Here is a 12282-nt window from a genome sequence, read left to right as displayed (position 1 = left end):
CCTCACCTCTGCCGCGCTGCTCCATGCTCAGCCCTAGGCCGCCCCCAGCGCTCCACAGGCGCGCCGCCCGGCTCCGGCCCCGGCCCGCGTACCGCCACTCGGAGCCGCCCGGCCCGGCCCCGCCTCCGCGGCGCCCCCGGCCCTGGCCAGCCCCCGCCCAGTGCGAGTGGGCGGCGCCGCGCGGGGGAGGGTCCGAGGGGCGTCTCCGCCCCGGGACGCGGACACGCGCAGGCACCCGCGTCACGCGAATCCGCCGGGGCGCACGTAGGGGCTGCTCGGCGGCAGTCGGGAGCCCTGCCTCCGACGCCCTGTGACTGCGTGTCCGGCGGCTCGGTTCGGCTCGACGCGGCGGCGGCGGTGGTCACCCTCCACCCCAGCCGGGGCCCCGGGACCAGCGGCAGCTGGTCATTGTTCCAGCACAAAGGGCCACGGCGCGGCGGCGGCCGCCCCTCCCCCTCCGCTTCTCCAAGCGAAGCTTCCTTGACACGCTCTCAGCCTCAGAGTCCCAAGCGAGAGAGGTCGACGACCGGCCGTCCCCCACTCTCCGGTGCCGGGGCCCCGCGCCCTAGCGCGAGTCGGAGGCCGAGGCTGGGTCCGCACCTGCCCCACCAGCGGCGGGTTGGAGGCGGCAACCTGGGCTTGGCAGAGGCGGCGCCACCTGGCGGCTCGCTCGGAGAACACACCCAGCCGCCCCCCACCACGCGGGTCCTGCCCCACTCCCCGGCTCGGTGCCCTTTTCCCCGCTAACCTAGGCCGGCCTCTGGCGCGGCCCCGTGCTCCCCAGCCTCCCCTCGGGACCGCTTGCTAAGACAGAGGTCATTCCTCGGAGAGGAGCGGCCCCTGGCTCCCCAACAATCACTGGGGCAAACCGGTCCAAGCCTACAGCCCAAACCTACACGAGCCGCACGGCAGACAACATTCCACTTTCTCAAGGTCGCAAATATTCTCACCTTCTCGCACACAATACAGTCTCCCTAACACCCACGCGACCTTTCCCACATGCAGCCTCACCACGCAGCCACAAGCAGTCTCAGCTGTCACGTGGGTCCGCGTTCCTTCTTTCCATAATCTTCCAGTCCAACTCACACACAGACACGGTGTCACAGGCCTGTTGGGCACAGGCTTCCACAACAATCCGCAGTCCTTCGCACCCAGTCACTGTCTCAAATGCACTTAGTCTCCTAACCATCTTTCACGCATTGACAGCCTCTATTCACAGTCACTCACACAGACAACTTCTTACAGCCATGCTTCACAAATATTCTACCGCACAGCCTTTCCCCTAGGGGTCTCGGTGACCCGGTCAGGTCAGCTGATGCCTGCATCCCTGGGCAAAGACAGCCTTTCTCCCCTAACCACCCCCTCCCCCGCAGGGCCAAGGCCTGCCAGAGCTCGCCCGGGCCCCAGGAAGGAGCATCCCCCCCTTCCAGGCCACAGCCCTGGCCGGCTCTCAGCTCTATTTTTAGCTCCATGGACAGGGTTGTTTTTCTTTCTTTTTCCCTGGAAAGGGAAACACAGCCCAGCCACCCTCAGACTCACCCCAGACCCTCAGCCTCACAAGAATAGACTGAGCCCCTCTCCCCAACAGAGCCCCCTCCTCTGGCCTTGCCCTGATCCCTGCCTCCTGGGGCACCGAGAACCTCCTCCCCTTTCTGGCAGCCTGCCCAGCTCAGGCGGCAGCTGGGCTCAGCGTGTGTGTAGGGGTAGGGGGTGGGGCGGGAAGAAGGCATCGAGCTACTGCCCATTCCCTCATTCCCTGGGCGCAGGGGCTCGTCCTCCTTTTTCTAGGGGGCTAGGCCCACTCTGGTATTGAGGGGGCGTTTACACTCATGCATTTTCTGCGGGGGAGGAGACTCCTACTCCCGCAAGGAGTGGAGGTGAGGGTAGGAAGGGGACCCGCAGGCGCTCAGGCAGCTGCTCTCTGGTCTGGCGGGAATAGGCGGGGGCAGCTGTCCACTGCCATCAAGGGCCTGTCTCCGAAACCTTCGGGGATGCAGATACCAAGAATGTGCTGGGGGAAGGACGTACAGGAGCCCAGGTTAACCCCAGCCCTGCCCAGCAGCCCGGCCCTCCTGCTCCGCCCCGGCTCCAGGGGGCGCTGTGCTCCGGTTCCTGGGAGAGGGCTTATCCCCGCTCCAGGAGGAGAATGGAACGCCGTCCGGCCTGGAACCAAGCAAACGCGCCTCGTGGTGGGGTGGGGTGGGGTGGGCTGGGGTGGGGTGGGGTTCCCGCCCCGTGGTGGGGTTGGGGGCACAGGCCACTGGTCTGCGGAGCTGTCACGTGCCTGGCGCCTGTTTACGTCTTCGTCTTCACCTGCGGGCGGCCAGGAAGCAGGAACCTCTGGGTGCGTCCCACCCGGCCCGCCCCCGTCGGCGGTCACGGGGCTGCCCCTTTCCCGCACCCAATGCGCGACCGCAGAGTGCCCTGCCCGCTGTGGGTCCGCGCGGGCTGATTGGCGCTGTCCCTAGGAGTGCAAGGGTAGAAAACTGGGCGCGTCCTTTCCGACTGCATGTGTGTTCGCGTGTCCCAAGTGCGGGCGTGGGTCTGTGCACGCGTGTGTGGGGCCCGTCGGCGTGCGTTTTCGTGTCGCTTCCCTGTTCGGACTCTTCGCGGGCTACCCACCAAGTGCGGACCCCCCTCCTCACTCCACCCCTAGCTTCCCCAGAAGCGGAAAGTTCGTTCAGGAGCGGGGATGTGCGGGAAGCAGGAGTTCCCGCACCTCCGCGGCCCCACCACTCACCCAGCGCCACCTGCGCCTCGGCTCCAGCTCTGGCCCCGCTCCTGCTCCAGCGCGCCCACCTCCTCGCCGTGACAACGCCGCCTCCCTAGCTAGCTCCGAACTCTGGGCTCCGGGTTCCCAGCTCCCGGCTCCCGGCTCCGGGCGCCCGCCTGGCCTGACCTGGTGGGGCGGGGCGGGGCGGCTCAGGCCGCGCCCCCCACCCAGGGAGGGGAGTGGTCTGTCCCGCACTCCACCAACAGCCTACCCAGTTCCCAGCCCCACAGGGACTCGACGGTGGCCGAGGCTGCCCCTCTGGCCTTCGACTTCACAATTTACTGGATTTGGTTTTTGACGTAGGGAAGGGGGCGAGCATCTCGTGACCGATAATTCGACTACCTGGCTGCCTTAAACTAAGCTGTCCTATAGAACTTGACTCTGCCACCCTCCCTGCTCCGTTGGGAGCCCAACCCGGTCCACTCTTGGCCCAATCACTAAATATAGGGAAAACCCCTGGGAAGCAGACAAAGAAGGCTCGAGTTTCACCAGAGCAGCTCCCACCTGCCCCCACCATGCACACACCTCAGCGTGGGGCTGCCCAAGCAGAACCAGCACAGCCCCTTCCCTAGAGTAGGTGTCTGCCCAGGTGAGCAGGCCTGCCGGTTCTGACCCCCCACGGGGCATGACTGGGCTTCTCTTAGACTCATAAAGTCCTACCCACAGGCACAAACAGGAAGTTGGCCTGTATTGCAGGGAGGCCCCAAGGGCTCCCTCCTGCCATGGCACTCAAGGCAGCATGTGAGAAGGTCTTTAGGTATCTGGGCCATATGGGCTGCTGGAGACCTCGGTGAGTTGTTGTTTTTTGAGACGGAGTCCCGCTGTGTCGCCCTGGCTGGAATGCAGCGGGCGCGATCTTGGCTCATTGCAACTTCAGCTTCCAAGGTTCAAGTAATTCTCCTGCCTCAGCCTCCAGAGCAGCTGGGACTAGAGGCGTGCGCCACCACGCCCGGCTAATTTTTGTATTTTTAGTAGAGATGGGGTTTCACCATATTGGCCAGGCTGGTCTCGAACTCCTGACCTCGTGATCCACCCACCTCGGCCTCCAAAAGTGCTGGGATTACAGGTGTAAGCCACCACACCCGGCCGAGCTGTTTATTATTAAACCCATCCACAGCAGAGAGGAAGCTGCTGGAGGACCAAAGCAGCCATCTCATAGCTAAGTGTGACATACACTATCAATTAGAGGACAAGTCTGTAGATCCAACTGGACCCGGCTTAGCCAGGCCTTTCCTGAGTTCTCAGGGAAATTTTTTTGAATTTTTTTTTTCTTCCCAATCCACTGAACCTGTGAGTCAGGGAGATTCTTAACATCCAGTTGGGTGTAGGCAGACCAGTCCTATCCCAGGGAATCTGCACAGGCCCTAGGGACCCCCCACTGCTTTCTAGAATCCAGGGATCTGAACAGACTGGGCCCGATCATGATGTGGGTGTTTAAGGCAGGTATGGAGTAGAATGTGTTTGTGCAGGGGGTGGGGCTGGGGAGAGTATTAGCTTCCCCTCCCCCTCATCCTTCTGGTTTGTGCTGTGTGGGGTATCTACTAGAAGGGTGGGGCAAGACAACCAGACAAGTCTGTATCCCTCTATCCCCAGTTCACAGAGACCTCACAAAGGTCCCCTACTGGAAACCCCTAAAGGATCTCCTGAGAACCCACCAGGCATTCTAGGGAGACAGGAACGTGGAACCCACATCCTTACAGGTAGGACTGATCTGGTATTGTGCCTCTGGAAGGCATGGCTGCCGTTCAGTGTTACAGATTCTGGATGAAGCCTAGACCAGTCAACGGCTGGGAATGATTACTGCGGGATTAGGGAAGCCTGGCTCCAGCCAGTCTGGGAGAGACCCCCAAGAAGGGAGGCCCTGGAGGAGCTCTCCCCACCCCCCAGGTTCTTCCTCACAGAGAGCAGCTTTCCAGCAGCCTTGCTCTGGATGTTTCAGGAGACATTTGTGGCCAGAGTTCTCACACTCCAGAGACCACAGACCCCTCCACCGGTCCCAGAAGCCCCTTCATAAGTTGAAAGGAACAGCCTGACAAAGCAGCTCTGCATCCAAAGGGAGCAGGAAACCTTCCCCCAACCCTTACAAAAGGATTCTCCCCAGCCCCCTCAGAACATCTTGCATTCTCACGACTCTTTTAGGGAAATCCAAAGGGAAACTAGGACTTTTGGATATCAGAGGACAAGAGATGAGGTGTCATCATTTAGGAATACTTCTGACAGTCCCTCTGGATCACCTATTTTAGTCTCCTCCAGGGTTTGTTAAAAATGAGGATTACTGTACCCCTCCTCAGATCTCCAGAATGAGAAACATATGTGGTGGAGGATGGGGGAAGAATGGGCCCTAGGTTCTGCATTTTTCACAAGTCCCCAGGAGTTCTGGCACATATTAACATATGAGAAACATGGAAAGGGTACAGGAGGGAGAAGGATGGGGGGTGGACAGAATATGTTGAGTCCACTTGAGAGATGAGTGGCTCACATCACAGAGGAATGGCCAGTCAGGCAGGGCCTAGGCCAGTAATCACTCAAGATCCTCAGGGAAGTTAGCTATGAGGACAGACCATCTTGTCTTCCTTAGGTCAAGAAGAGATGTAAAGGGGAGGTAGGGTGTGAAGGCCCTTTAATGTCCCTGCTTCCTTGGGAGCCCACTGCTCAAAGGCTGCAAATGGTGGGAGGGACCCGTCCATTCCCAATCCCCAGAGGGAAATACAGCTACGGACTGGGGAGACACCTGGTGGATGAATAAGAAAAAGCACAGAAACAAAGGCAATGGAAAAATTTTTTAGTAAAACTGGAAAAGGCTCTACAAAATGTCCTAACTCCAGCTGTCTTGAGGCAGCACACAATAGCATCAGTGTCTAGGTGGCAGGCACTCCAGGCTGACAGGTTCCTCCCATGGCTCTATGGCCAAGCAACCCAGCCCGAGGCAGCTCCCACCTGTGAGGCCCTGATGTTGCAGGCCTAAGCACCTAGGATCCAATTCTAGTACATGCCACCTCATGCCAGGCTCTACAAAGTAGAGAGCAGAGGGGCTTGGTACCCACTGTATCGCCCTTTGACTCTGAAAGCCTAGGCTGGAGTTTTGCATGAAGTCCCCGACTCTCCTGAAGATTCAGGGGGCCTGACCTTACTGCCTTGAATCTGACCTGCTCATTCCTACCTCAGGGCTTGGATTTCCTTTTCTCTGCCTGGGTCCCCTTCTCCGGATGTTCACAGGGCGCTCTCTTTCTAGTTGTTTAGGCCCCAGCTCACACGCCCTCGGCTCAGTCACCTTTTCAGACCACTTATCTACACTAGCCTGCCAGCAGTCTATCGCATTTATATTTTCTTTACAGCATTCTTCACTAACTAAAACTAGGTTTTCTGCTTATTTGTTCATTGCTTGCTTGTCTCTTCCACCAGAATGCATGGGGGCAGAGACCTTTCTCTCTTTTCAGTGCTGTATATACAGGACCTCAAAGAAAGCCTGAGAAACACAGTAGTTTCTCAGTAGTCTGCAACATTGAATTTTCTCACTACAGAAACCAGCTCTAGGTTAGGCCCCTCAGACTCAGAAGGGCACACAGCTCAGGACCACAGGATAGAGGAGCCCTCAGAGTTTTATGCTCCGGCCTGTCCTATCAGGCTCATTTCAGTGAGCAGCTCTGCACGGCCTTCACTTTGAACGCTTGGAGGTGTCTGGCTGGTTGGGAGTGGGGACCTGGCCTGAGCAAATCTCAGAGTTCTGTGGTGTAGCCCCCTTTTTGCCAGAAGAGGGCTTTTTGGCCACTGATCCAGTGTCATCCTTGATCTTCTTGAGCCGGGCCTTGTTCTTTGGTGGAATGGAGAAGGTGAGGGAGTTCTTGTTGAACTCAAGTGGGAAGACACCTACATCTCCATCAAAGCGGTTCTTGGACACCTGCAGATACCGTTTCCCTGGCCCAGTTACCAGCTTCCTGTCCTGTAGGATCAGAACATTGTCTGCTTCCTGGCTTGCCTGGGGAACAGAGGGGCAGAAGGAGGAAAGCAGGAGTAAGAAAACATGAGCAAAAAGCAGAAAGGAAGGCTGACAGGGCAGGGAGAAGTGATTAACAATGGGGAGAGGGGCTGGTCACAGTGGCTCACACCTGTAATCCCAACAGTTTGGGAGGCTGAGGTGGGCAGATCACGATTTCAGGAGATCGAGACCATCCTGGCTAACATGGTGAAACCCCATCTCTACTAAAAATACAAAAAATTAGCCAGGTGTGGTGGCACACGCCTGTAGTCCCAGCTACTCAGGAGGCTGAGGCAGGAGAATCACTTGAATCCAGGAGGCGGAGGTTGCAGTGAGCCAAGATTGTGACACTGCACTCTAGCCTGGGCAACAGAGCGAGACTCCGTCTCAAAAAAAAAAAAAAAAAAAAAAGAATGGGAGAGGGAAAGGGAAAAGTACTCCCCCCCATGACCAAAGCTCTTTGAACTACTGACCACGATGCTGGGGCCACTCAAATCTTTCACTTCCCTGACAAGCTTGCTGCTGTTTCAGATGCTGCCCGTGCTGTTCCCTCTCCTTCTCCACAGCAGGCCACCCAACTCAGCCTCAGCTTCTTCTCATTTAGGTCTTGGTCTAAATGTCACATCTCATGAAGGAGACCATTCTTTTTTAGTTTTTTTTTTTTTTTTTTTTTTAAAGACAGAGTCTCAGCCAGGCGCAGTGGCTCATGCCTGTAATCCCAGCACTTTGGGAGGCAGAGGTGGGCGGATCACAAGGTCAGGAGATCAAGACCATCCTGGCTAACACGGTGAAATACACCGTGCCTAGGCAACTCCAGCCTAGGCAACAGAGTGAGACTCCATCTCAAAAAAAAAGAAAAAAAAAGACAAGGTCTCACTCTGCTGCCCAGGTTGGAGTGGAGTGCAGTGGCGTGAGCACAGCTCACCGCAGCCTCAACCTCCCAGGCTCAAGCAATCCACCCACCTCAGCCTCCTGAGTAGCTGGGACCACAGGTGCATGCTACCATGCCCAGCTAATTTTCAAATATATATATACACACACACACACACATATATGTGTGTGTGTGTGTGTATTTTGAGATGGAGTCTCACTCTGTCACCCAGGATGGAGTGCAGTGGCACGATCTCCTCTCACTGCAAGCTCCACCTCCTGGGTTCATGCCATTCTCCTGCCTCAGCCTCCCAAGTAGCTGGGACTCCAGGTGCCCGCCACCACACCCGGCTAATTTTTTTTGTTGTATTTTTAGTAGAGAAGGGGTTTCACCGTGTTAGCCAGGATGGTCTCAATCTCCTGACCTGGTGATCCACCCACCTTGGCCTCCCAAAGTGCTGGGATTACAAGCGTTGGCCACTGCGCCTGGCCAATTTTCAAATATTTTTGTACAAACAGGGTCTCACTACATTGCTCAGATTGCCAAACTCCTGGGCCCCAGCAATCCTCCTGCCTCAGCCTTCCAAAGTGTTGGGATTACAGATGTGAGCCATTGTACCCTGCCATTTTTCCACTTCTACATTACTCTCTTTCCCAGCTCCATGTTTGTTCCATCATGGCACATGATTTGTGCTCCTTGCTCTGAATTCCCTGTGCCCAGCCCAGGCCTCGTATGTAATAGGCATTCACTAGAAGCTTCAGGATTGGGCTGGTCCTGATGCCCAGAAGGCCCTCCCATTTACCTGATCATCTAATACCCATTGTCTACCAAACCTCAACCCAACCTTTGTTGTCACCTTCTCTGGGAAGTCTCCCAGATGTCCCAGGCTGACTCAGACATCTTTTCTCTTTGTTCTCCAAATACTTGTGCTGCCTATCATAGCTCTTATCATATTGAATTGCAATCACTGTTACTGTTTCCCACAGGAGAGGATGTGAGCTCCTGGAGGGCAAGGAAAGCAAAGAACCAACTATGAGCGTCTGTATTTCCAGCACACATATTCCTCATGTCATGGCCCCAGAGACATTGCCTCCTGCCTGTTCCAGATGGACAGTCAAGATGATTAAGGCTGAATAAGGGCTGTCCCTGGTCACACCTACCCACTCTACTTTCCAAAGCTTGAGCTCCTCTAAAGGCTACTCACTTTGGCTGAGCCAAAAATGGATGCTGTCTGTAGTTCCTTGTCATCATCCTCTTTCCGGGGGTGAATGACCAGTGTCACATGGCAGTTATTGTCTGTTGCAAACTTCCGAAAGACCCCGATGATGTAGTCTTGAGCTGCGATCCTACCCCCATCCCAACAACACAAAGAGCTTATTAGACACAGAAGGACAAGAACATACACATAGTCTTGATTCATTCACATCTCCCCACAAACTACAACAATCCACTCTACCTCCCTCTACCCAAGGACTCACACTCAGATCCCTGTCTATACATCCTGCTGCCATACCCCACACCTCCATATGATACACATGGGGGTGGTACGTGCCTGCACACATCTCAGAAAATAAGAGAGCACAGTGTGTGTGCCTAGAGGCCAGCTGCCTGAGAAGTATGTGTTGTATGTCCAAGCGGGCTCAAGCTAGACAAGAGAGGATGTCACCTGTCTGTGGACAGCTGCTCGTGACCCATCATGAACTGCAGGTTGTCGATGACCACATGACAAATGTCATAGACGTAGACTGCATGTTGCATAGTATCTATTACAGTCCTAGGAAGAGGAAAGGCAAGGAATTCGACAAGTTGTCTCTAGACCACCCCAGGCAGAGGAACTAGCATCCTGAAAACTCTCTTGGCTGCCTCCTCTGCCCTTCTATTATTATTATTTGAGACAGGGTCTTGCTCTGTAGCCCAGGCTGGAGTGCAGTGGTGTGATCACAGCTCACTGCAGCCCCAACCTACTAGGCTCAAGTGAGCCTCTTTTTAGCCTCCTGAGTAGCTGGGACTACAGGCATATGCCACCACCATGCCCAGCCTAATTTTTTAAAATTTTTTTATAGAGAAGGGGGTCTCCCTATATGGCCCAGGTTGGTCTCAAATTCCTGGGCTCAAGTGATCCTCCCAAAGTGCTGGGATTACAGGCATGAGCCACTGTGCCCAGCCCTGCCCTCATTCTTTGAAAAACTCCAAACCTAAGGAGATGAGGGAGCTCCTACTGGCGCTGGAAAAGGAACCAAAGGTTCCTGAGTGCTGGGATATGTCTGGGAAAGCAAGGTGGCTGGAGTCTGGGAGCCTCACCTGATGCTCTGCTGTCCATGGAAAGTCATGAAATAGAGGGGCAGGTCCTCAAAGCGGTCAGCCCAGTGATCGTATTTGTCCAATTGATCTTCCAGCCGCCCCTCGGCAAACTGTGTAAGCATGACCCGGGCTAGTCTCACATTACTGATCTCGAAGCTACCCCACAGTGTGTTCACCCCCTGGGAACACAAATCCAGGGCATACTCACTGATGAATGTCGTCTTTCCACTGCCTGTTGGCCCTGCAGCGGGGTGGAACAGACCTGGGTGAGGGAGGAAGTCCTACCCTTGAAACCAAGACATAGGTCAGGGCTTTAAAATTGTGGGGAGGGGGCAAACCTTCTTTTCAACATTGTCATGGCCCAAACCCACTTGCTTTTGCCACCTGATCTTCTGCCCCTTTACTCTAAGTAGTGATTTCTCAAAGGGTTACCTGTGAAGACCGTCAGTTCACCCTTTCGATGTCCCTTCAAGATACGATTGAGGTCTGGGAAGCGGCTCCAGCGGAGGCCAGCTACTTGCTCCACATTTGACAGTTCTCCTAGCACCTCCTCCCGAAGCTGCCGGAAAGACACGATGGACTTGTGCCAGGCAGGCAGGGCGGTACGAAGAATACGAGAAAGATTGAAGCCTCTGTTCAGGGCCTCCAGGGGACGGGGCTGCTGGTCTCCTGGCCGCACCAAGAAGCATCGTTTGGGGTTCAGTTTTCGTGCAAACAACTTGGCCGCTTCCCAGGACCGAAGGTCATCCCCCAACCAGAATACAATCCGCCGGAACTGTTCCAGGTAAGGGAGTAAGGAAGGGGGTAAACAGGTCGTTCCTCGGGGTAGAGTAAGGGTAGGCAGCCCCGTGGACTGGTTCAAGGCCAGGCTGTCAAGCTCACGACTGGTCAGTACCACCTCAGCATCTCTACGACTAATCAGTGGTAATCCAAACAGATTGTGGTAGGCACTGGGTCGGGGAATAGTGGTTTCCTCATAGCTCACTCCATCCCCCTGGCATTTAGCTTCTAGTAGCTTCAGACCTCGTAATCCTGAGCCCCCAGGGGAGAACCAAGGGAAGACAAGACTGCGAGCAGGTCGCAGATATCGCACACTGAAACGCTTGAGTGTGTCATCTGTAACCTTGGTAAGGCCAAACATTGTATCAGCCAGCTGAACCTCTTCCTCATCAGGCAGCTCCCAGAGAGGTACTGCTCGGTTCCAGATCCTCCGGACCTCCTCGCTGTCCTCAAATTCTGGAGCCTTACTAAGCAGAAGCCCCTCCTTGGCCCCATCCCCTCCCCCCTCCACGCTGGCCTGGAAGTCTTCCCAGCTCCCCTCTGCTAGGCTGGTCATGCAGAGAAAGCGGCCTGTAGTCTTGTCAATGAAGAGGCTGAAGGAAGTGGTAACACCGGTCTGGTCTTTGAGCCGCGAAGACTCTGCAAAGGGGCTCAGTGCCCGCAGGCAACTGTGGCCATCCTGGAAGGGGATCCCATGCCCCCGCAAATACTGGCGGATTTCGGTTGCAGTTACAGGCAACACTGGCATCTCCAAGGCTTGGAGAGTCTCCTTCCCGTACCTTCTGCGAGGAGGGCCTGGGGCCAAGTTTCGGGGCAGGCCCCTCCGACCCATCCACTCCCCACGCAGGGGTAGCAAGATACGGAGGGGGTACCCACCTCTGAGGCGGGCCCACATTCCTAGCCAAATGTAGGAAGTCACTACTTGAAATGCCTTAGGTGCCTGGTTAGCGTGCCTTCACTAGACCAGACTCTATGGATACCCCACGCAGCACTCTGCAGAGCTCACTCTAGGTGCCTTCTTTCTCTCCATGAATTTCTCCTCTTCAACCCCTCTACCCTGCTGCTTAACACATATGCCCATCTACACGACCCTTTCACGTCCACGTCCTTCTACAACGGCTCCCTCACTTCTATGGTCCGTTACAGTTTCTCTCCACCACCTCACCTCTATGACCCTCTACACAGTTCCTCACTGATATAGTTTCTCTGCATCATCTTCTCACCTCTACTGCCCCTCCACGGCATCTCCTCGTCGTCCTCATTTCTATAGCCACCTGCATCCTTTTTGTAGTCCCTTTGCCCTGGACCCCGACTAGAGACCCTCTTCCCCTGCTCCTTCCCCTCACTGGGACCTCAACACAGCGAGAGCACCCAGCACGACTCCCGCCAATCCTCGGGCCCAAAGGAATGCCTGTCTCTATCCTCCCCCGTGTCTTCACTCCGCTCTACTACTCCGAGCTCCGCCGCGCCGGTCCCCGGCCCCGGGTTACCACTCTTATTCTCCCGCTTAGCCCGCAACGTGAGCCTCCAGCACACGCTGCTCGACTTGACCTCGGAAGCAAAACTCCGGGAGCGGTCGTC

The 12282-nt window shown here is 56.0% G+C and overlaps 1 protein-coding gene across 2 annotated transcripts; it reads right to left on the bottom strand.

Moving 5' to 3' along the window:
* Window positions 1–5540: 5540 nt before the first annotated feature.
* TWNK (twinkle mtDNA helicase) lies at window positions 5541–12262 on the bottom strand. 2 transcript variants are annotated; one of them, XM_007963860.3, is made up of 5 exons: window positions 10354–12262; window positions 9922–10162; window positions 9287–9394; window positions 8825–8966; window positions 5541–6749 (listed from the first exon to the last, which is right to left on the bottom strand). In XM_007963860.3, exons 1-5 carry the CDS (start codon window positions 11594–11596, stop codon window positions 6429–6431), a joined length of 2055 nt encoding a protein of 684 aa, XP_007962051.3. In that variant the 5' UTR covers window positions 11597–12262; the 3' UTR covers window positions 5541–6428. The 2 variants fall into 2 exon arrangements, with proteins under 2 accessions (XP_007962051.3, XP_007962052.3); XM_007963861.3 differs by lacking the exon at window positions 9287–9394 and having other exon boundaries at window positions 10354–12244.
* Between the last annotated feature and the right edge of the window lie 20 nt (window positions 12263–12282).

This window comes from Chlorocebus sabaeus, chromosome 9, assembly GCF_047675955.1.
Source record: "Chlorocebus sabaeus isolate Y175 chromosome 9, mChlSab1.0.hap1, whole genome shotgun sequence".
Taxonomy (NCBI): domain Eukaryota; kingdom Metazoa; phylum Chordata; class Mammalia; order Primates; family Cercopithecidae; genus Chlorocebus; species Chlorocebus sabaeus.
Note: the sequence above shows the minus strand (reverse complement) of the source record. Positions and strands in the feature narration are given on the sequence as shown.

What these genes read in the sequence shown, in the direction of transcription:
- TWNK (XM_007963860.3), bottom strand. Translation starts at nt 11,596, where the DNA reads ATGTGGGCCCGCCTCAGAGGTGGGTACCCCCTCCGTATCTTGCTACCC. An exon ending in TGAACTGACGGTCTTCACAG is followed by an intron (nt 10,163 to 10,353) that starts GTAACCCTTTGA and finishes ACCCCGCTGCAG; the next exon opens with GGCCAACAGGCAGTGGAAAG. An exon ending in CCATTTTTGGCTCAGCCAAA is followed by an intron (nt 6,750 to 8,824) that starts GTGAGTAGCCTT and finishes TCTGTTCCCCAG; the next exon opens with GCAAGCCAGGAAGCAGACAA.